Consider the following 24,764-nt stretch of genomic DNA (forward strand, 5'->3'; position numbering starts at 1 on the left):
CGCGGCGGCAGTCGGACCTGATCTTGCGTAACACTCTGGGCAGCATTGCCAGAGGAGGAAACACATAAGGCAGTCGAAACTGCGACCAATCCTGGACTAACGCGTCCGCCGCCAGAGCTCTGTGATCCTGAGACCGTGCCATGAATGCCGGGACCTTGTTGTTGTGCCGTGACGCCATGAGATCGACGTCCGGCGTTCCCCAGCGGCGACAGATCTCTCGAAACACTTCTGGGTGCAGGGACCATTCCACCGCATCCATGCCCTGACGACTGAGAAAATCTGCTTCCCAGTTTTCTACGCCCGGTATGTGAACTGCGGAGATGGTGGATGCTGTGGCTTCCACCCACTGCAGAATTCGCCGGACTTCCTGGAAGGCTTGACGACTCCGCGTGCCGCCTTGGTGGTTGATGTATGCGACGGCAGTGGCGTTGTCCGACTGGATACGAATCTGCCTGCCCTCCAGCAACTGCTGGAAAGCCAATAGGGCCAGATACACTGCCCTTATCTCCAGGACATTGATCTGAAGGGAAGACTCTATCGGAGTCCAGGTTCCCTGAGCCCTGTGATGAAGGAACACCGCTCCCCACCCTGACAGGCTCGCGTCCGTAGTGACCACAGCCCAGGTTGGGGGCAGGAAGGATTTTCCCTGCGATAGAGAAGTGGGACGAAGCCACCACTGAAGAGACGTCTTGGTTGCAGGGGAAAGAGAGACGTTCCTGTCGAGAGAGGTCGACCTCCTGTCCCATTTGTGGAGAATGTCCCACTGGAGTGGGCGCAGATGGCATTGCGCGAAGGGCACTGCCTCCATCGCTGCCACCATCTTCCCCAGGAAGTGCATGAGGCGTCTCAAGGGGTGTGACTGACTCTGAAGCAGAGCTTGCACCCCTGCCTGCAGTGACAGCTGTTTGTCCAGCGGTAGTTTGACTATCGCTGACTGTGTATGAAACTCCATCCCAAGATAGGTCAAAGACTGGGTCGGAGTCAACTTGGATTTTGGGAAGTTGATGAGACACCCGAACCGCTGGAGGGTCTCCAGAGCGACGGAAAGGCTGTGTTGACACGCCACCTGAGAAGGTGCCCTGACCAGGAGATCGTCTAAGTAGGGAATCACCGAGTGGCCCTGAGAGTGCAGGACCGCCACGACGGATGCCATGACTTTGGTGAAAACCCGTGGGGCTGTCGCCAGGCCGAAAGGCAATGCCACGAACTGAAGGTGTTCGTCCCTGATGGCGAAACGCAAGAAGCGTTGATGTTCTGGTGCGATCGGCACATGGAGATAAGCATCCTTGATGTCGATCGATGCGAGGAAGTCTCCTTGTGACATCGAGGCGATGACAGAGCGGAGAGATTCCATCCGGAATCGTCTGGTGCTCACGTGTTTGTTGAGCAATTTGAGGTCCAGAACGGGACGGAATGATCCGTCCTTCTTTGGTACCACAAACAGGTTGGAGTAAAAACCGCGGCCCTGTTCCTGAATGGGAACGGGGGTCACAACTCCTTCTTTTTTCAGAGCGTCCACTGCCAGAAAAAGTGTGTCTGCCCGCGCAGGGGGCGGGGAGGTTCTGAAGAAACGAGTCGGAGGACGAGAGCTGAACTCTATCCTGTAACCGTGAGACAGGATGTCTCTCACCCATCGGTCTTGAACCTGTGGCCACCAGGCGTCGCAAAAGCGGGAGAGCCTGCCACCGACCGAGGATGCGGTTCGGGGATGCCGAGAGTCATGAGGAGGCCGCCTTGGAGGCAGTGCCTCCGGCGGCCTTTTGGGGGCGTGACTTAGCCCGCCACGCATAGGAGTTCCTCTGGCCTTTCTCCTGTCTATTGGACGAGGAAGATTGTGGCTTGGCGGAGGGACGAAAGGACCGAAACCTCGATTGTATTTTCCGTTGCTGAGGTCTCTTAGGTTTGGACTGGGGTAAGGAGGAGTCCTTTCCCTTGGATTCCTTAATAATCTCATCCAATCGTTCGCCAAACAATCTTTCGCCCGAAAACGGCAAACCGGTTAAGAACCTCTTGGAAGCCGAGTCTGCCTTCCATTCACGCAGCCACATGGCCCTGCGGACTGCAACAGAATTAGCGGATGCCACCGCTGTACGGCTAGCAGAGTCTAGGACTGCGTTCATGGCGTAGGAAGAAAACGCCGACGCCTGAGAAGTCAAAGATGCAACCTGCAGAGCAGACGTACGTGTGACCGCATTAATCTCAGCCAAACAAGCTGAGATAGCTTGTAGTGCCCACACGGCTGCAAAAGCCGGAGCAAAGGAAGCTCCCGTGGCCTCATAGATGGATTTCACCAGGAGCTCTATCTGCCTGTCAGTGGCATCTTTTAGTGATGAGCCATCTGCAACCAAAACCACAGATCTAGCCGCCAATCTAGAGACTGGAGGATCCACCTTGGGACATTGAGCCCAACCCTTAACTACGTCAGCGGGGAAGGGGTAACGTGTGTCAGTAAGGCGCTTAGTAAAGCGCTTGTCCGGAACCGCTCTGGGCTTCTGGACGGCATCCCTGAAATTAGAGTGATCAAAAAATGCACTCCGTGTACGTTTGGGGAACCGAAACTGGTGTTTCTCCTGCTGAGAGGCCGACTCTTCTATAGGTGGAGGCGGGGGAGAAAGATCTAACACCTGATTGATGGAGGAGATAAGATTATTCACTAAAGCGTCCCCTTCAGGGGTATCAAGATTGAGGGCAACGTCAGGGTCCGAGCCCTGAGCTGCTACCTCCGCCTCGTCCTCCAGAGAGTCCTCCAGCTGGGAACCCGAACAGCGTGAAGAAGTCGGGGAAGATTCCAAGCGAGCCCGCTTAGCTGGTCTGGGACTGTGGTCCGTGGAGGAGTCCTCCACATGAGATCTAGGGCCCACCCCGGCCGGGATGGACCGAGAGGGACCTGGAGGCGCCGATCCAACAGGGTCCGGGGCCTGTGTAAGGACCGGTCTGGACTGCAGGGCTTCTAGCAGCTTGGCAGACCATTTGTCCATAGACTGAGCCATGGATTGTGAGAGTGACTCAGAGAGCTTTTCAGCAAAAACAGCAAACTCTGTCCCTGCCACCTGGAGCGGGGGAGCATGGGGGTCTACCTGAGCCGAGGGGCCCACTAGTGACCGAGGCTCCGGCTGAGCAAGCGTAACAGGGGCCGAGCATTGCTCACAGTGAGGGTAGGTGGAACCCGCAGGTAACATAGCCCCACAAGAGGTACATGTCGCAAAAAAGCTCTGTGCTTTAGTGCCCTTGCTCCTTGTGGGCGACATGCTGTTGTCTCCTAGGAGCGTGATCACTGAGGGTATATGGGAAAGGGTATACAGCCCGGCCGAACAGAAATATGTATATATATACGTATCTATACCGGCACCCCAGGGGGACCAACACCGAGTGACCGGTGTGGCTTACCGACCGCTAAAAAGCGGGGTGTGTGTCCTCCAGATTCCCTGCCTTGGTCTCCCAGAGCTGCAGAGCTGTTCTCTGTGATTCTCCACCGGCAGCATGTCAGAAAAAATGGCTGCCGGAGCTCTCAGGGGAGGAGCGGAGCCGTGGGCGGCGTCTGGAAAAGTGCGGGAATCTGGGGTCCCCACAGTGATCAGTGAGGGGGGAGTGAGCATACAGGATGCCCCGGCCCTCACATCCGACGTCAGGTCGGCTGTCCCGCCCCTATTCTGATAGACAGGTCCGGGGGCGGGAGTTTTTGCCACTAGGCCGCGATGAAGCCGGGGACTATATTTAAGACCGCGGCCGACAAGCAGGCGCGGTCGGCGCGGAAGTCCCCGGTCTGCACAAATCATCAGCCAGTTGTAGCGTCCGGGAACCAGGCGCTCCACACACAGTCCCCATGGGGACACAGAGTACCTCATAGTTGCAGGGCCCGGTCCCTGAGGCTAGATAGGCTCCTGTCCAGCAGATTCCCACAGGGGCTGCGGAGGGAGCACGGTCCCAGATCCTGGATGACCGCTTAGGATCCCACTTCTCCCAGAGCCGCCAAGGGATGGTGAAGGAAACACGGCATGTGGCTCCAGCCTGTGTACCCGCAATGGGTACCTCAACCTTAACAACACCGCCGACGTAGTGGGGTGAGAAGGGAGCATGCCGGGGGCCCCGTGGGGGCCCTCTTTTCTTCCAACCGATAGGATCAGCAGCTACTGCTGACTAACATGGGAATGCATGAGTGGATATGTGCCTCCTTCCACACAAAGCATAAAACTGAGGAGCCCGTGATGCACGGGAGGGTGTATAGGCAGAGGGGAGGGGTTACACTTTTGAGTGTAATACTTTGTGTGGCCTCCAGAGGCAGAAGCTATACACCCAATTGTCTGGGTCTCCCAATGGAGCGACAAAGAAATTGTTCTCTGTATAAAGGCAGCAAAGGAAAGTTTTCCTCTTGCTGAAATAGATGGTAGATGAAATAACTCCTATTTCAAATTCCAGCCCGGCCGCTGTTTTGCAAGTTGGGTGGTAACCCACGTCTTGTGTATGGTAATACGCATGTGGCTTTTTTTTTAAGGGTTTCTCCATATAATATTTATATATATATATATATATATATATATATATATATATATATATATATATATATATATATATATATATATCTATCATATGGCCTTTATAAACATCCATTTTAAGCCCTAACACTTTCATAATTTGCTGTATTGTAAAATTCTCTTCCGTTCTCTTTATCCGGTCTTTTTTTTTTTTTTCTTTACTTCCTGTGATGTTCCATTTAAGGAGAATCTTAAAAGGACGTCACAGAAGGATGGCCCTGCGGTAACTTTCCCACAGCTTCTCTCCCACCCGAGATAGGACATCATAAGGAGGAGGTGGTGCTGCCATCAGTTACCATCACTTCTGTCAGTCTTCCCCTGATGATGTCCAATTCTGATGATGCAGAAGTGACAACAGTTTCAGTAGCCACCACACTTCTATCCCGGTCACCCTCATCTTCATTCATCGGAACCACAATCCCTGCTTCTAACACTGCAGTTTCTTTCCATAAACTAAGACGCCATCATAGGGCAGTGATAGAAGAAAGATGAGTGACAGCAGTGCCGTCCCACAGCTATTATTACTGCCCTAAAACGAATAGTCATCATGAGGGATTTGCTTATGTCACTCACCCTGCTTCTATCAACACCCCTTCATGCCTCATTTCAGGCAAAAAGATGGCTGTGTCAGAAGCAGGGTGTCACGATGTGACTCTAGGAAAACGAGTCACACTAGGCTATCCCTAACTTTAGGATTACCCCTAATGGTGAAGCTGACCAAGTGTCGTGCCTGGCTATGCTCCTGACCCGAACTAATCTGATTTCCCCCCTCCCACCAGGGAAGGAAGGGGCAAGAGGCAGATAAAACACATATAAAAGGCAGACAGGGGAAAACCAAAAAACTCTGACATACTGAAAATTCAAGGAACAAACAAACAATGAGAGACTCAGGAGAAAAGCAAGCGCAGGAAGGTAGCAACAAAAAGACGACAAGGGATACCTTCACAACTGCACTCAGAAACAAATACTACAGCCACCAGTTAGTCTGGATCACAAAACCTCCCCAGATCAGCTTAGAGAAACTACAGTGGGCATAAATGGTAGGATCTAGGCAGCATATATAGGAGGGGAGCAGATGTGATTGGCTCCCACACAACATGTGATTAAAGGAGACTAACAAACAGACCAGCTGAGATTAACTCTTGCTAGTCTGCCTATGAACTACCAATCTGTTGGTCGAAGCCAGAGTCACCCTGCACTCATCAAAGACATCAGAGAAGTTATCAGGCGGAGTGTCAGAATCTGTAGTCTGAAACAGATCCCGCCGCCATGATGGTTGGTGATGTATGTAAAAACCTCCATGTCACACAGGGCCTGAGGTGGTGGCGAGCAAAGATGGCGGAGGCAGAAGTGTGGTGTTGGCCACTGAAAATGCGGGAAGCAGCGGTTAAAAACTAAGGTCACGTTTTCCATCACCCCTCCTAAAACAGACCATCATCAGGAAGCAGCAATGATAGTAGCTGTAGTAAGAGACCTCAGCGCTGCCTCCAAATGACGTCCTTTTCCAGGAGGGGTGATAGAAGCTGCAGAGAAGTGACTTCAGGGCCAGCCTCCTATAGCGTCCTATTTGAGACATCAGGACAATGACCCAAAGCACACCTCCAAATTATGCATGAACTATTTAGGGAAGAAGCAGGCAGCTGGTATTCTATCTGTAATGGAGTGGCCAGCCCAGATCTCAACCCTATTGAGCTGTTGTGGGTGCAGCTTGAAGGTATGGTGTGCAAAAAGTGCCCATCAAGCCAATCCAACTTGTGGAAGCGGCTTCTGGAAGCATGGGGTGAAATATTTCCAGATTACCTCCGCAAATTAACAGCTCGAATGCCAAAGGTCTGCAAAGCTGGAATTGCTGCAAAGGAGCATTCTGTGACGAAAGCAAAGTTTGAAGGAGAAAATTATTATTTCAAGTAAAAATCATTATTTCTAACCTCGTCAATGTCTGGACTATATTTTGTATTCATTATGCAACTCATTTGATAAATAAAAGTATGATTTTTCATGAGAAAAGACAAAATTGTCTTGGTGACCCCAAACCTTTGAACTGTAGTGTGTACATATATAGTACAGGCACCATTGACACTTCTATGGGCATTATTGTGACTTGTATGTACTTTATCGCTTTGGGAAACACAGGAGACCACGTGTGTATGCTGCTGACACTCGGAAAAAAAAGTTGACTCCTTTTCAGCATAGTTACCCACCAACCGGCGCCAAGGTGGTCAGGTTTGGCTTCCTGAAAGTAGGAGGTGGACATGGCGTCTGGGTTCCGACCCGTCTCTACCTTCAATCTTTCCAATTTTTCTTTCAGATTCTGCTTGTGAGGCAAACAGTGTAATTACCCACTTATCCCATCTAAAGTCTAAGAGAACAGGGTGAAACCTGTCACACAGTACCCTTTCTGGTTTGCAGGGCAAGACTCCAACCTCCAACACATGAAGAGGTGAGCAGGCAGACAGTCCTTGCCCCTTCCCCTCCAGCGCGATTGTCCACCACAGCGAGATGGTGCCAGGAGCAGACGGTCCACACCCCCAGGATCTCTATCCAGTCACTCAATGCATGAAAAGAAAGCAAGATTTTACCTGAGAATATCTCCCTTGTTGAGGTTGAGTAAAACACTGTAGCCCCTAAACTCAGGTTCACAAGGACAGGTCTCGCCATGATTTTGTAGGTCCTGGTACATTTCCTTTAGGCTCTGCAAACACTTTGTCAAATTCTCATTATTTATTTTGGGATCAAATGAGGACATCGGCTCCTCACAAAGCTCATATGCACAGTGAATGTGAAACCGCATACACTTCTCCATCAAAGACACAGTAAATTTATCACACAAGTGCTGCTGTGTAATATCCTAAAAAGAAAAGAAAAATAAGAAAAATTCTACACACCTAATATAAAACATGAGTCATTGCTAACCCTCGTTGCCCTGCTTTACCGTCCCATATCCTCCCCTTTAAGACTGGAGGGGAAAATAACATTTTTCACCTTTTTGCCTCAATCTGTCATTCCTTGTACAATTTCTCTGTATTTATATACTTCTCTATATTTTTACTTTCTTAAGGTCATTAATTAATTCATCTGCTTCTGGCACTTCACTGACTACCCACTTCTTAAAGGGATTGTCCAGATTTGAGATGAAAGTCTGCAGTCACTCTGGAGTTCTGAATCTTAACAGAGCATGAACCGTAAATCGGTCAGGATTCCCCGATGCCAATAGCAAAAGTGGGTGGTCACATGACCACAAATATAAGATATACATACTTACGGCCACACTCAGACTAGACATGAGCGGCCTTGCTCAATACAAGTGAATTGAGTGAGGTCGAGTAAGTCTAGTCGGCACGTGAATGCATGTATGCAAACTGAATACTAGTGGTCATATAAATACTTGCTCTCATCACCGGAGAATTCGGAGCGTGCATGCACTGTAAGGACTCAGAAGTTTAGTCACTAAAAGTGACTGCAGGCTTTCATCTAAAACCGAGACAAACCCTTTAACAAACTGAAGCCTTGCTTGAATAATGGTGGTGTCACACACAGCGACGACGACATCGCTGCTAAGTCGCCATTTTCTGTGACGTAGCAACAACTTCAACAGCGACGTCGCTGTGTGTGACACATTACAACGATCAGACCCCTGCTGCGAGATCGCTGCTCGCTCTTGAATATTTCAGGTCATTTTTTGATCGATTCTATCCCGCTGCGCCACATGCATCCTTGTGTTTAACACAGCAGCAGCGACGGTCGCGACGACTTTGAAGGCAGTGACGTAGGACTGAAGGCAGAACACGGGCGTGTTTTTGCGGTGTATTTTACAACGCCCCCACGACTCCGATTGGTGGTCATAACAGCGTTCCGATTGGGTAACTTGCCGAAGGCGTTACAGCGATTTAATTTTTTAAGTTCCATTCTTTGTTCCACGTAGTAGAGTCTCTGTCTGGTGTTGCTAGTGTGTCGTTCTTTGTGTCTTCCTTTGTTTGGCATGGTCACCCAATCAGGCGCCGCTGTAGTGATCACCAATCGGAACAGAGGGGCGTGAAAAAGGCAACGCAAAAGCGCTGTAGCGATCACCAATCGGAACAGAGGGGCGTGAAAAGAGGCAACGCAAAACATGTCTAGGAGTAAACACCCCGCCTCTATCAAGGTCTGAGTCGTCGCACAGCGACGCGTGTGACACGTCCCAACGACCGTCGAGGTCGCTATGATCGCTGCTCCGTCTCTGCTGAAAATTACATGTTTGACAGCTAACTAGCGATCATGTAAGGTTGCTGTTACGTCACAGGAAATGGTGACGTAACAGCGACGTTGTTGTCGTTGTGTATGAACCCAGCTTAAGGGATCTATTAACACCATTTCTTTTTCTCTTTGTTTTCTCTAATCCAGTTATCACAAAAAAATAACAATTCTAGCAGCAAAGGGATCACATCATTCTGATTTATTTTTTTATTCCTAAACTACAGTAATATCTCTAAAATTAAACTTAGTTAACAATTTGACATTAGTCTGGTTAAAAAGTCATCCGGATTAGCCAAGAAAAACTATTTGATAAATACATAGCTTTCAGTAAAGCTTCTCACCTTCCGTATTCCACGTGTTCGGTTCCAAACAAAATCATACCAATCTCGGTAATTATCCTCTCCCTGATCCATGATATTGGTCACCATATAATCCATAGTCATACACAGCACTGGTAACGGGCGCAATTCATGTGCTAGGGGCTCCTCTTGATCTGCAGAAGATCGACTGTATTCTTTTATGGCAGCCGCATGGTCCAACTTTGAAAGGAAGGAATTATGCAATTTATTTTCCATCCATAATGTAGACCATTAATAGTAAACAGAACATTAAAAATTATACCAATAACTGACCTTTTTTGGGTGATAAACATGACATGCTCAAAACATTTGGAGGAAGGAAGAGGAAGGATACAGTTGTAAAAGTGCTGTAGAATATGTTGGCGCTACTGAAGTAAAAGTTAATTTAATAATTACCTTGTCTGTTCCTGGAAGGAACTCATAGATGCTAAGTTGATTGCGAGTATCCCGCATGTATCTCTCCTTTTCAGGGCACATGTCAGGACAGGTTCCCACAAAAACTTTGGCTTGATCTAACCCAGTTCGTTTAACTCGAGCTACAAAAATAGGAGAAACGTGATTAGAAAATGTGCATTTCTTTTATGGTTACAAAAAAAAACTTCTTTAGTTACTCAAATAATTGCAAAACTTTCACAGATCCTTTCAATACCTTGTCTCAATATCTTGTCCCTCTGGTCTAGGAGACGATATTTCTCCTCGGAGGTCTCTGCTGCCATTCCCACAAGATGCAGAAGTGAAGGAGGCAAAGACACCGCAGAGTCAGAAGGTGGTGATGGGATATCAGTATTTTGAACACCAAACTGAAGATTTTTGGGAAATGTAGCCTTTTTAAGAGAAGATCTGAAATACAGCCAAAAAATAGTTTAGAATAAGGGTGAAAAAAAAGGTTGTAATTGTATGATTCTGAGTGTTTTAGAATTACCCCTTTAGTCCTTGGAGAAGAGGTTTGCATACAGGCGAAACGGCTGGAATACCTTTTTGCTCACTTTGTCTGACTTCTCTCTCCACCGTTTGAGCCCCTTTTTTCTTTGCAGGACCTAAAAAGAAGGGAATTTTGTTTACTTACCGTAAATTCCTTTTCTTCTAGCTCCTATTGGGAGACCCAGACAATTGGGTGTATAGCGTCTGCCTCCGGAGGCCACACAAAGTATCACACTTGAAAAAGTGTAACCCCTTCCCTCTGCCTATACACCCTCCCGTGGATCACGGGCTCCTCAGTTTTGGTGCAAAAGCAGGAAGGAGGAAACTTATAAATTGGTCTAGGGTAAATTCAATCCGAAGGATGTTCGGAGAACTGAAGACCATAACCCAAAAAAATAACCAGCCCAAAGGGCACAGGGGTGGGTGCTGGGTCTCCCAATAGGAGCTAGAAGAAAAGGAATTTACGGTAAGTAAACAAAATTCCCTTCTTCTTTGTCGCTCCATTGGGAGACCCAGACAATTGGGACGTCCAAGAGCAGTCCCTGGGTGGGTAAAAGAATACCTCAATAAAAAGAGCCGAAAAAGGCCCCCTCTTACCGGTGGGCAACCGCCGCCTGGAGGACTCGCCTACCGAGACTGGCGTCTGCCGAAGCATAGGTATGCACTTGATAGTGCTTCGTGAAAGTGTGCAGACTAGACCACGTAGCTGCCTGACACACCTGCTGAACCGTTGCCCGGTGCCGCAATGCCCAGGACGCACCTACAGCTCTGGTAGAATGGCCTTTCAGCCCTGAAGGGAGCGGAAGGCCCGAAGAACGGTAGGCCTCGAGAATCGGTTCCTTGATCCACCGAGCCAAGGTCGACTTGGAGGCCTGAGAGTCCATACGCTGGCCAGCGACAAGGACAAAAAGCGCATCTGAACGGCGCAGGGGGTGCCGTGCGAGACACGTAGAACCGGAGTGCTCTCACTAGGCCCAAAGAGTGCAAAACCTTTTCACACTGGTGAATTGGATTAGGGCAACAGGAAGGCAAGGAGATATCCTGATTTAGATGAAAAGGAGATACCACCTTAGAGAGAAATTCCGGGACAGAACGAAGAACCACCTTATCCTGGTGGAAAAACCAGGAAGGGAGCCTTGCATGACCGTGCTGCAAGGTCAGACACTCTCTGAAGAGATGTGACTGTCCCCAGGAAGGCCACTTTCTGTGAAAGACGGGAGAGAGAGACATCCCGCAGCAGCTCAAAAGGCGGCTTTTGAAGAGCCGTCAGGACTCTGCTAAGATACCAGGGTTCCAACGGACGTTTGTAAGGTGGAACCATGTGGCAGACCCCCTGCAGGAACGTGCGGACCTGCGGAAGCCTGGCTAGACGCTTTTGAAAGAAAAAACACGGAGAGCATGGATACTTGGCCCTAGAGAGAGAGTCGAGGGACAAACCCTTGTCCATTCCAAATTGTAGGAATGAAAGGAATGTGGGTAAGGTAAACGGCCATGGAGGAAAGCCGTTATCAGCGTACCAGGATAGAAAGACTTGCCAAGACCTGTAATAGATCTTGGCGGACGTTGGCTTCCTGGCTTGTCTCGTGGTGGCAATGACATCCTGAGATAACCCTGAAGACTCTAGGAGTCAGGGGCCAATGGCCCCTAGTCAAGTTGAGGGCCACAGAATTTCAGATGGAAAAAACGGGCCTTGTGACAGCAAGTCTGGGCGGTCTGGAAGTGCCCACGGTTGACCCACCGTAAGATGCCCCAGATCCGGATACCACGACCGTCTCGGCCAGTCTGGGCGACGAGAATGGCGCGACGGCAGTCGGACCCGATCATGCGTAGTACCCTGGGCAGCATCGCCAGAGGGGGAAACACATAAGGCAGTCGAAACTGCGACCAATCCTGGACAAAAGCGTCCGCTGCCAGAGGTCTGTGATCCTGAGACCGTGCCATGAAGGCCGGGACCTTGAGAGATCGACGTCCTGCGTTCCTCAGGGGCGATGGATCTCTTGAAGCACTTCTGGGTGCAGAGACCATTCCCACGCGTCCATGTCTGATGACTGAAAAACGACTGCTTCCCAGTTTTCTACGCCCGGGATGTGAACTGCGGAGATGGTGGAGCCTGTGGTTTCCACCCACTGCAGAATCCGCCGGACTTCCTGGAAGGCTTGACGACTGCGAGTGCCGCCTTGGTTCGTGAACGGCACTGCCTCCATAGCTGCAACCATCTTCCCCAGGAAGTGCATGAGGCGCCTTAAAGGGTGTGACTGACTCCGAAGAAGTGATTGCACCCCCGCCTGCAGGGAAAGCTGTTTGTCCATGGAGAGTCCCAGAGCAACGTGTTGACACGCCACCTGAGCAGGGGCCCAGAGGTTCTGAAGAAACGAGCCGCAGGACGAGAACTGAACTCTATCCTGTAACCATGAGACAGAATGTTTCTCACCCATCGGTCTTGAACTTGTGGCCACCAGGCGCCGCCAAAGCGGGAGAGCCTGCCACCGACCGGGGATGCGGCTAGGGTAGACCGGGGGCCTGAGGAGGCCGATTTGGAGGCAGTGCCCCCTGCGGCCTATTGGTGTCGTGACGTGGGCCGCCACGCATATGAGCTCCTCTGGCCTTTCTCCGGCCTGTTGGACGAAGAAGAATGTGGCTTGGCGGAGGGACGAAAGGACCGAAACCTCGATGGGATTTTTCTTTGCTGAGGTCTCTTAGGTTTGGACTGGGGTAAGGAGGAGACCTTTCCCTTGGATTCCTTAATAATAACATCCCATCGTTCGCCAAATAAACGGTCGCCAGAAAAAAGGTAAACCAGTTAAGAACCTTTTTTGAAGCCGAGTCTGGTTCCCATTCGCGCAGCCACATGGCCCTGCGAACTGCCACGGAGTTAGCATATGCTACAGCCGTGCGGCTAGCGGAGTCCCGGACGGCGTTCATGTCGCAGGACGAAAAGGCTGATGCCCGAGAGTCAAAGACGGAACATGCGGAGCAAAATTCCATGTGACAGCATTAAACTCCTTCAGACAAGCCTAGATTGCTTGGAGAGCCCACACGGCTGTGAAGGCCGGGGCGAAAGACGTGCCCGTGGCCTCATAGATGGACTTCGCCAAGAGCTCTATCTGTCTGTCAGTGGCATCCTTCAGGGATGAGCCATTTGCAACAGACACCACGGACCTAGCAGCCAATTTGGAGACTGGAGGATCCATTTTGGGAGAATGAGCCCAACTCTTACCGACGTCAGATGGAAAGGGGTAACGCGTGTCAGTGTGACGTTTAACCCATCCCTGAAGTTAGAGTGATCAAAAAACGTATTGTACGTTTGGGGAACCAAAACTGGTGTTTCTCCTGCTGAGAAGCCGACTCCTCTACAGGAGGAGGCGGAGGAGAGCGAACCAGCACCTGGATGATGGATCGAGATAAGATCATTTACTAAGGCGTCCCCCTCAGGAGTATCAAGGTTAAGGGTGAAGTCAGGGCCAGAGCCCTGAGCTCCCCCGTCCGCCTCGTCTTCCTGAGAGTCCTCAAGCTGGGATCCTAGCAGCGTGAGGAAGTCGGGGAAGAGTCCCAGCGAGACCGCTTAGCCGGCCTTGGACTGCGGTCCGGGCAGGAGTCCTCCGCCTGAGACCTAGGGCTCAACCTGGGAGCGCGCTGCGGCGCTAACCAAGCGGGGCCTGAATGAAACAAGCTAACCGGGCCAGGGCCTGTGAAAGGTCCGGTCTGGACTGCAATGCCTCAAGGAGCTTAGAAGACCATTTGATCATATGAAAATGACTGAGGGCCAACACCGGTGACTCTGTCCCTGCAGCCTGCTCAGGGGGAGCAGGGGGGTCTACATGAGCTGAGGGGCCCACCAGTGCCCGAGGCTCCGGCTGAGCAAGCGAGGCAGGAGTCCAGCATTGCTCACAGTGAGGGTAGGTGGATCCCGCAGGTAACATAACCCCACAAGAGGTACAGACCGCGAGAAAAACCTGTGCCTGTTGTCTCCTAGGAGAGAGACCACTGAAGGTAAATGTGCTTGCACCCCTGAACAAAGGGTATACAGTCTGTCCGAACAGAAATATATATAATATATACATATGTATCCGGCACCCTAGGGGGACCAGCACCGAGTGCTGCGTTCACCCTGAGCTCCCCTGAGAAGCACCCACTGGCAGAATGCCAGAAAATGGCCGCCGGAGCTCTCAGGGGAGGAGTGGGGCCGAGGGCGGCGCCAGCAAAGAGCGGGAGTCTGAGTTCCCCACAGTGGTCAGTGAGGGGGGAGGAAGACATGCAGGATGTTCTAGCCCTCACATCCGACGTCATGTCGGTAATCCCGCCCTTACCCCTGACAGGCAGGCCCGGGGGCGGGATTTTCGCGACTAGGCCGCGGTGAAGCCGGGGACTAAATTTGAGGCCGCGCCCGACCAGCAGGCCCGGTCGGCGCGGAAGTCCACCTGCCTCCTCAGTTTTACAACTACCGCGGCTTCCGGGAAGAAGGTGCGCTCCCTGTACAGTCCCCAATGGGGACGCAGAGTACCTTTAAGTAGCAGGGCCCGGTCCCTGGGGTTGAAGAGGCTCCGATCCGGCAGGTTCCACCAGGGGCTGCGGATGGAGCACGGTCCCATTCAATGGATGACCGCTCAGGTCCCACTTCTCCCAGCCGCATAAGGGATGGTGAAGGAAACGGCCTGTGACTCCAGCCTCCGTACCCGCAATGGGTACCGTCTGGGGTCCCCACAGTGGCCAGTGAGGGGGGAGGAAGACATGCAGGATGCTCCAGCCGTCACATCCGACATCATGTCGGCAATCCCGGCCTTACCCCTGACAGGCAGGCCCAGGGGCGGGATTTTCGCGACTAGGCCTCTTTGAAGCCGGGGACTAAATTTGAGGCCGCGCCCGACAAGCAGGCCCGGTCGGCGCGGAAGTCCACCTGTCTCCTCAGTGTTACGACTACCGCGGCTTCCGGGAAGAAGGTGCGCTCCCTGTACAGTCCCCGAAGGGGACACAGAGTACCTTTAAGTAGCAGGGCCCGGTCCCTAGGGTTGAAAAGGCTCCGGTCCGGCAGGTTCCACCAGGGGCTGCGGATGGAGCACGGTCCCAGCAAATGGATGACCGCTCAGGATCCCACTTCTCCCAGAGCCGCATAAGGGATGGTGAAGGAAAACGGCATGTGGCTCCAGCCTTTGTACCCGCAATGGGTACCTCAACCTTAACAACACCGCCGACATAGTGGGGTGAGAAGGGAGCATGCCGGGGACCCCGTGGGGGTCCACTTTTCTTCCAACCGACAACTAAGTTATGAGAATGCATGAGTGGATGTGTGCCTCCTTCCACACAAAGCATAAAACTGAGGAGCCCGTGATCCACGGGAGGGTGTATAGGCAGAGGGGAGGGGTTACACTTTTTAAAGTGTAATACTTTGTGTGGCCTCCGGAGGCAGAAGCTATACACCCAATTGTCTGGGTCTCCCAATGGAGCGACAAAGAAATATGAAGTATTAGGCTAGGTTCACAGGTCCTGCAACCATCCGTTATCATGGATTTATTAGCAAAAAAATTCTGCAAAAACAACTTTTTTGTCTGTTAAATAACGGATGTCGGCCGGATCAGTTTTTAACATGTGGAGTCTACGGGGGATGGTTGTAAAAGGATAAGGCACAGCCAATATAGTGGAGGTATATCGAGGTGCACTTGTTGGTTTCCAAACCGTAAGTCAATCAAACAGGTTCAAGGCACTCTCAAGGGTTAATTTTCATATAATTTATTCCAAAATAGTTTTAAACATGTGACGTTTCAGCCACTAGATGGCCTTCATCAGACAACTGGTATCATAAACTGGCCAAAATTGGAGTGTCAAGGCAACGGTGTCCACCGCTATGCTGCGTCCACAGCATAGCGGTGGACACCGTTGCCTTGACAGTCCAATTTTGGACAGTTTATGATACCAGTTGTCTGATGAAGGCCACCTAGTGGCTGAAACGTCACACGTTTAAAACTATTTTGGAATAAATTATATGAAAATTAACCCTTGAGAGTGCCTTGTACCTGTTTGATTGACTTATGCGGGATGGATCCGTTAATGGATTACTATTTATCGTCCATTTGTAATGGATCCGTTAAGAAAACAACAGACCCGTTACAAATGCAAGTACAACGGATGTCTAAATAGCAATCCATTAATGGATATGTTGTCCATAGACTCCCATGACAAAAAAAAAAACCACAACGGATCCAGCAGAAATCAGTTTCCCAACCAGATGACTACAGGACACATGAACTTAGCCTTACAGAGATTAAGAGCCCAGGCACATCATGGCTCTAACACTAGAACTGTAATATGTCACCTGTATGTCTGTATATCAATCATGTCTGCTCCATTCCACGCCATTTGATTGAGATTCTTCAATAAAAGTGTTGTTTCTCTTGCATACTAACTTAATAATGAGATTCTATACAGTGGCGCCACATGGCGGTACATACATCTAACACATAAATGAGGCGATTTAAACACTCACTAGTTTTTTTCCGTTGCCAAAAACCAACAGCGTCTTTGTATAGTTCTTTTACTGATTTCTTGGCCACAGCTGCAGAGTTCTGTAAAGACATAGACAACATCCCAAATGTGATTCTATTTTTCCCAAAAAAATCATTAAATAAGTTAATTTTTTTTCAAGCAAGTGAAAACTTCAAGTTTTTCATGCAGATACCACTTCAGGAATAAACAGATTTTTTTTTGTTTTCAAATCCTGAAGAATTTGGTTACCATTTTGTTAATGTTACCTGAAGCAACTTTTTAACGTTTCTTGTTGCTACTCTATATAAATGTTTTGGAGGGGGTGTTTTTTTTACTTTATAAACAATAAAACATGCATTTTTTTCTGCAAAAAAAAATGCTAAAACAAGAAAAATCTCCAGGCATTTTGCAACCATTTTCAAAGGGAACCGGTCACCAGTTTTTCAGCCTATAAGCTGAGGCCACCACCACCGGTGCTCTTATATACAGTATTCTAACATATAAGAACGCAGGCCGCTGTGTAGAACATAAACACTTTATAATACTCACCTAATGGTCACGCTGCGGTGGATTTGGGTCAGATGGGTATCTCCGTTGTCCGGTGCCTCCTCTTTCGGCCATCTTTGTTGTCCTTTTTCTGTCGCCGGGGAGCATGACGCGTCATACGTCATCCACACTTGCCGGCATTGAGGTCCTGCACAGGCGCACTTTGATCTGCCCTGAGCAGGGCAGATCAAAGTATTGCAGTGCGCCTGCGCGGGACCGGCGAGTGTGTATTACGTAGGATGCGTCATGCACAGAAGCTTCAGAAGGAGGACGAAGATGGCCGAAAGAGGAGGCGCCGGCTCAAGACAACAGAGACGCCCATCTGACCCAAATACACCGTAGCGCGACTGTTAGGTGAGTATTCTAAAGTGTTTTTTATGTTCTACACAGCGGCCTGGGCTCTTATATACAGCATGTTAGAATGCTGTATATAACAGCCCGGTGTTGGTGGCCATAGTTTATAGGCCGAAAAACTGGTGACAGGTTCCCTTTAAGCCTTCTTATTGACTTGTATTGTAACATTTGGAGCGTCTTCCTAGCAGAAAAAGCCCGAAGAATGGTCTGCTCACTTCTTTTACCCACTTTTTTTGAAAAAAGTTAAAAGACCCTCAAAAGCCTGAACTTATGAAAAGCAAGTCACTTTTACATCAAAAAGAATAGGAAGATTGGAGGGGTTTTTTAAGGCAATTTTCTGAGATAATCTGATCAAAACAAGGTTTAAAAAAAAAAAAAAAGAAAAAAGCCATGTTAACATACCCTTATGTATACAGATTTACAAATACATATGTTTTACCTGCCTAAGAGGACTAAACCACTAAGGTTTGGTTAGTAAGTGTACTAATAGGGCCCGATTCTCAAATTTTTCATGCCTACTGGTGTAAAGTTTTAAAAAGTTGTCATGTTTTGGCAAAAAATTTTGCAGCTTTTGGTGTTGTCATCTCACACTATTTTTCTTCAGCTAGAAACAAAGTGAATAGAGCCGGGGCATGACAACAAGCCGTGGAGTTTGCTACACCACAAAACTAACGCTAGCAGGGAGTGGGGTAGGATTTAGGGCAAGGCGTACACAAAGGTTCGCGCCACTTCTCTGACTGAACTGATCCAGGAAGAGGCATGCCCCTCAACAAGATAGGGGTGAACAATGCTGGTCTAGTGGTCTTGATAAATGAGGAGAGTCTGACTCCAGTACAGCCCCTCAGCAAGACCGGGGTGAATAGCGCTGGTCTATTGCTCTTGAATCAGGCCTATAGTTCCTAATCAAACTACAATTCTGCAAGAATGATTCTAGGAAAGCTGCAGAGCAAACAAAAGGGTCTTATCTAAGGAGACAGGGGAGAATAAACAGGATTCGCTCTCCTTGTGAGGTTGTGAAGACGCAACACTGATGAGATCTGGATGGTGTGGCAGCTGTTGCAAGGACCATTTGGTTAGGGCAAGTTCACACACTGCATTTTTTTGACGCTGCGTTTTTTGCCGCAAAAAACGCACAAAAATGCACCCGTGGCAAAAAAACGCAGCAAAAAAAAGCATGTGTTTTTAATGCGTTTCTGTGCATTTTTTGCTTCGGTTTTACTCACTGCATTTTTATGTTGTTTTTTTTTTATGAGTGAACAATGCCATTAAAGATTGTTGAAAAAAAAATGTCTGATGTCATTTCCTTCTTCAATATGTTCTTCATTCTCCACTAGTGTATGCAGGAGAGCAGACAGCTGCAGAACTACAAGGCTCAACATGCTCCATCCAGGACCGTATGCAGGAACGAGAGGCAGGAGGAGCAGAACTACAAGGCTCAGCATACTCCATCCACCAGTGTGTCAGGTTTCCGGGTTTTCCAGTTCTCTTTTGCATGAGCTTGCCCTCGGTTATCATGGAGTTTTATGTTCTGTTGCCCTACTTCCTGTCCAGCTGCTTAAAAGGCCGCCTCTAAGCCTAGTCCAGTGCCTGAGTATACTGCTTGCTGTGTGCTCCTGCTTTGCTGCTGCTGCTACTTCTTGATTACCTTTGGATCCTCCTGAAAGTCTACCGATCGACTCTGGACCATACCCGGTTTCTTCAAGCTGTGCCCGGACTCCGTCTGCCGTCTTTGGTCAGCACGTCTGCCCGGTTTCTTCCGGCTCATAACCATTCTGGACTTTCATCCCGTACGGACACTTCTGGACTTTACCATTTGCCCCTTGTGTCCCGGCTGCGGCGCATTTAGGCCTTCCGGGGTTGATTGCCGGACAGTCCCTGTATAGGGGTTCGCTCTGGTGGTCTCCCTGGGGGAGTCCGGTGCGTGGCCCCGGGAATCCCCTTCGCTCCGTTTCGGAAAGGTATTTTCATGTGTTTGTTATACTGTGTATTTCTGTTGTGTATCTACCGTGGTTACATATTATAAACATCTTGTACCACAAACTCGTCTCTGGTTGTCATTGCCCTAACGCTATCGAAATCCTCAGAACATACAAGAGTATTACATTATACTCAGGCTCTAAGAGGATTTCGCTGGGGCAATGTCTGAGACACGAGTAGATCAGCTTTTTTCCATGATTAGCTCCTTGCAGCAGGAGATGGAGGCGGTGCAAACTAAACTTAGAGATGTGGAGGCACAGCTGGGCCATGATCACCAGGTACTGGGTCCGGCTATACAGGATTTGCAAGTCAGAGTGGAGGCTCAGGAAGCCGGCCCCACTACGTCCGTATCAGCTGCCGGTATGCCTAGGTTACCCCCATTCCGTTTCAATGGTGACCGTAGTCAGTTTCGGGGATTTGTGAACCAGTGTATACTGTTTTTTGATGTACATGCTGATTATTACCGTTCTGACCGGTCAAAAGTGTTATGTATAATCATGTTATTAACCTCACGAGCACTGGCTTGGGCTAATCCTATGATAGAGAATCGGGACATCCGTTTAAATCACCTGGATGACTTTCTGACCGCAATGGCGCAGATGTTTGATGATCCGAATCGCCGTGCTACCGCTGAATCGGCTCTCCTTTCCTTACGTCAGGGAAAGCGGTCTGTCGTCGAATACGCCACTGAATTTAAGAGGTTAGTGGTAGACACCGACTGGGGAAACAATGCATTATTGTCTGTTTTCAGAAAGGGTTTGTCCGGTACCATCAAGGACGAGTTAGCTCGTTCCGAATCTCCAGGGGATTTTGAACTGTTTCTCCAGCACTGTGTGCGTATTGATACCCGCTTGACGGAACGTAGACAGGAAAAATGGGCAGCTGTAAACCGTGTAAACAACTTTGCATTTCCTTCCAGAGAACCCGCTCTCAGGACGCCACGGGAGGCCGAGGACGTTCCTATGCAAGTGGACTCTCTGCAAAAGCGAGAGACCAATGAACGTCGCGAACACCGGCTCCGTGAGCGTTTGTGTTTCTATTGCGGTCAATCGGATCATTTCTTGATCGACTGCCCGAAACGTCCGAATCGCCCAAATAAGATATTGGCAGCCATGGCAGAGTGTGACAACACGGACGCAGAGTCCGAGATCTCTGAGGCAAGTGGACACTTGGATGCGGTATTTCCCTTGACTGTAATGTCAACCTCACCGAAGGACTCGGAAGGGAAATATACCCATTGTTCGCTCCCCATTCAGATCCGGTGGGAGGGACAGCTAATACCTACCTCTGCAATGATAGATTCTGGGGCAGGGGGAAATTTCATGGACTCCTCTTTTGCCAGGAAACACGGTATCCGGACTCAGCAAAGATCCTCACCGGTTACCATGGAGACGGTAGACGGATCTCCGTTAATCTCTGGACCAGTTGATCGGGAAACCGTACCGCTAGAATGCGTCATGAAGCCAGGTCAGCAGGAGACCCTTGTTTTCATGTTAATTTCTTCTCCTCATTTTCCGATTATTTTAGGTATTCCGTGGCTACGGTCTACAAATCCGGTCATCGATTGGGAAACTAAGGAAATATCCTTCCCACCGCAGAGTATTCCGACCATTAGTCCAACTGTTCCGGTTTCAGTAACACCAAATGCGGAGGGCACTGTACAGGTACCTGTTCTACCCCCGGTGTATAATGACTTTGCGGACATATGCGACAAAAGAAAAGCCGATCGGCTTCCACCGCATAGACCGTATGATTGCCCCATAGACTTACTCCCAGGGGCGGAGATCCCGTTTGGTCATGTCTACCCGTTGGCGGCACCTGAGCTAGAAGCACTAAAAGAATACATTGATGAAAGTCTAGCTAAGGGATTTATTCGTCCGTCTACCTCACCAGCAGGGGCACCCATCTTTTTCGTGAAAAAGAAAGAGGGGACTCTGAGACCCTGTATTGACTACCGGGAACTGAATAAAATAACCATCCGGAACCGGTATCCGTTACCGTTGATTCCTGAGCTATTGGAGAGGGTCCAACAGGCAAAAATATTCACCAAATTGGATCTCCGTGGGGCATACAATCTACTCCGCATACGTCCCGGAGACGAGTGGAAGACCGCGTTCCGATGTCGGTATGGACATTTTGAGTACCTAGTGATGCCTTTTGGACTTTGTAACGCTCCCGCGGCTTTCCAACATCTAGTTAATGATATTTTTAGGGATATCATGGACCAATTCATGGTGATTTATCTGGACGATATCCTAATCTTTTCTGATTCCCTACAGGAACACCAGGAGCACGTCAAGACCGTACTTACCCGGCTGAGGGACAACCACCTGTACATCAAACTGGAGAAATGCGAGTTCCATTGCTCACGAATACAATTCTTAGGTTATGTCATCTCTCCTCAGGGACTGAACATGGAGTCTGGCAAAATACAAGCAATTCTAGACTGGCCGGAACCGGGGAACATCAAAGAGGTACAACGCTTTGTCGGTTTTGCCAACTTTTACCGACGTTTTATCCGTAATTTTTCAGAGATCGTTCGTCCCATCACTCTGTTAACCAAGAAAGGACAGAAGTTTGTGTGGTCCGCCCAGGCCCAGGAAGCCTTCCATCGTCTCAAGGTTTGTTTTACCTCAGCGCCGATATTGGTACATCCGAATCCCGCACTTCCCTTTATCGTGGAAGTCGACGCTTCCGACTACGCATTAGGGGCCATCCTTTCTCAAAGGACTGGGGACAAGAGTCTCTTACATCCGTGTGCTTTCTTTTCCCGCCGGTTGTCCCCTGCAGAAAGGAACTATGACATTGCGGACAAGGAATTGTTAGCGATTATTTCCGCTTTCAAGGAATGGAGACACCACTTACAGGGAGCCGCGCAGCAAGTGATAGTACTCACAGATCATCGTAATCTGGAATTTCTTAAGTCTGCCAGGTGCCTGTCTCCACGGCAAGCCCGTTGGAGCCTATTCCTTAACCAGTTCAATTTTGTCGTTACATACCGTCCAGGTTCACGTAATGGGAAAGCCGATGCCTTGTCCCGAATCCACGCCGTGGACTCCGTGCCTGGAACCCCGTCTCAGACCGTGTTATCGGATGCCAATTTCGTTGGAGTAATCCAGGACCAGGACTTGTGGAAGGACATCAAGCTGGCCTATGATGGTGACGTATTTCTTGCTGCCCCCCCGAATGATGTAACTCTTGTTCTTCGGAATGGTGTGTGGTTGACAGAACGACGCATTTATGTCCCGGAGGCCGTAAGACTTCAGGTTCTCAAGTTGGTCCATGACTCCGTGTTGGCTGGTCATAGGGGGGTACAGAAGACGCAGGAATTCCTCAGCCGTTTTTTCTGGTGGCCTACCTGTTTAAAGGATGTAAAGGACTATGTCCACTCATGTGTGGTTTGTGCCCGGTGCAAGGTTCCTCGTGTGGCTCCTACGGGACTCCTCCAACCGTTACCCGTGCCATCTCGCCCTTGGGGGTCTATCTCAATGGATTTTATTGTGGAGTTGCCCGTCTCAGACGGTCACAATACCATTTTAGTGGTGGTGGATCGGTTGACTAAAGCTGCTCACTTTATTCCGTGTGCCGGTCTTCCCTCAGCCGCAGAGACAGTGGATTTGGTTATCCAGAACGTATTCCGATTGCATGGGGTACCAGACGAGATCATCTCTGACCGGGGCGTGCAGTTCACGTCTAGGTTCTGGAAGGGGTTTTGTACGGCACTCCAGATTGATGTCTGTTTGTCTTCTGCATACCATCCTCAGACAAATGGGCAAACCGAACGGACCAATCAAACCCTGGAACAATACCTTCGATGTTATGTCAGCCATCTGCAGGACGATTGGTTGAAGATGCTTCCGTTGGCGGAGTTTTCGTATAACAACACTCAGAGCAGCTCCACTAAGGTAACGCCCTTTTTTGCTAACTTGGGTTACCATCCGACTATTTTGCCTAGGTCACCGGTTGCGGTCTCAGTGCCTGCGGTGGAGGACAGATTGACAGAGCTACGACAAAATCTGGAGGTTCTGAAAGACACTGTGGCTACAGCTCAGGAGCGTTACAAGAGGTCGGCAGACACTCACCGGAAACCGGCACCCATGTATAAGGTAGGGGACTCTGTATGGTTGTCCACCAAGAACCTGAGATTGGGTGTCCCTTCGCAGAAGCTGGGACAAAAATTCATCGGTCCGTTTAAGATCACCGGGATCGTGAGCCCTGTGGCCTGTCGGCTGCGGTTACCGCACCATCTCAAGGTACACCCGGTCTTTCATGTTTCTCTCCTCAAATCCGTCTCTCCCAATACGTTTCATGGTCGTGTCGTGCCTCCTCCTCCGCCTGTGATGGTCGACGGCGAGGAGCAGTTCGTGGTTGAGGACATTATTGACTCCCGGCTCCATCGTCGTCGGCTTCAGTATCTGGTACGTTGGCAGGGGTACGCCCCCGAGGACGATTCCTGGGAACCGGTGGGTAACATTCGAGCTCCCCGGAAGATCGCTCAGTTTCATCGACGGTACCCGGACAAGCCAGGCCCTGACCCGTCCTGAGGCCGTTTCTGGGGGGGGGAGTGATGTCAGGTTTCCGGGTTTTCCAGTTCTCTTTTGCATGAGCTTGCCCTCGGTTATCATGGAGTTTTATGTTCTGTTGCCCTACTTCCTGTCCAGCTGCTTAAAAGGCCGCCTCTAAGCCTAGTCCAGTGCCTGAGTATACTGCTTGCTGTGTGCTCCTGCTTTGCTGCTGCTGCTACTTCTTGATTACCTTTGGATCCTCCTGAAAGTCTACCGATCGACTCTGGACCATACCCGGTTTCTTCAAGCTGTGCCCGGACTCCGTCTGCCGTCTTTGGTCAGCACGTCTGCCCGGTTTCTTCCGGCTCATAACCATTCTGGACTTTCATCCCGTACGGACACTTCTGGACTTTACCATTTGCCCCTTGTGTCCCGGCTGCGGCGCATTTAGGCCTTCCGGGGTTGATTGCCGGACAGTCCCTGTATAGGGGTTCGCTCTGGTGGTCTCCCTGGGGGAGTCCGGTGCGTGGCCCCGGGAATCCCCTTCGCTCCGTTTCGGAAAGGTATTTTCATGTGTTTGTTATACTGTGTATTTCTGTTGTGTATCTACCGTGGTTACATATTATAAACATCTTGTACCACAAACTCGTCTCTGGTTGTCATTGCCCTAACGCTATCGAAATCCTCAGAACATACAAGAGTATTACATAGTGTATGCAGGAGAGCAGACAGCAGCTGCAGAACTACAAGGCTCAGCATGCTTCATCCAGGACTGCATTCTGGAGGGAGAGGCAGGGGGAGCAGAACTACAAGGCTCAGCATGCTCCATCCACTAGTGTATGCAGGAGAGCAGACAGCAG

General features: G+C 49.8%; 1 protein-coding gene across 1 annotated transcript in view; it reads right to left on the bottom strand.

Moving 5' to 3' along the window:
• Positions 1-24,764, bottom strand: part of LOC142260570 (uncharacterized) — an 87,200-nt gene that overhangs the window by 57,401 nt on the left and 5,035 nt on the right. The window contains 6 exon segments of the mRNA XM_075331996.1: positions 7,112-7,380; positions 9,107-9,304; positions 9,521-9,660; positions 9,774-9,964; positions 10,047-10,161; positions 16,524-16,602. Coding sequence (XP_075188111.1) covers positions 7,112-7,380; positions 9,107-9,304; positions 9,521-9,660; positions 9,774-9,964; positions 10,047-10,161; positions 16,524-16,602 — 992 coding nt within the window.

The sequence above is a fragment of the Anomaloglossus baeobatrachus genome, unplaced genomic scaffold, assembly GCF_048569485.1.
Source record: "Anomaloglossus baeobatrachus isolate aAnoBae1 unplaced genomic scaffold, aAnoBae1.hap1 Scaffold_133, whole genome shotgun sequence".
NCBI lineage: Eukaryota > Metazoa > Chordata > Amphibia > Anura > Aromobatidae > Anomaloglossus > Anomaloglossus baeobatrachus.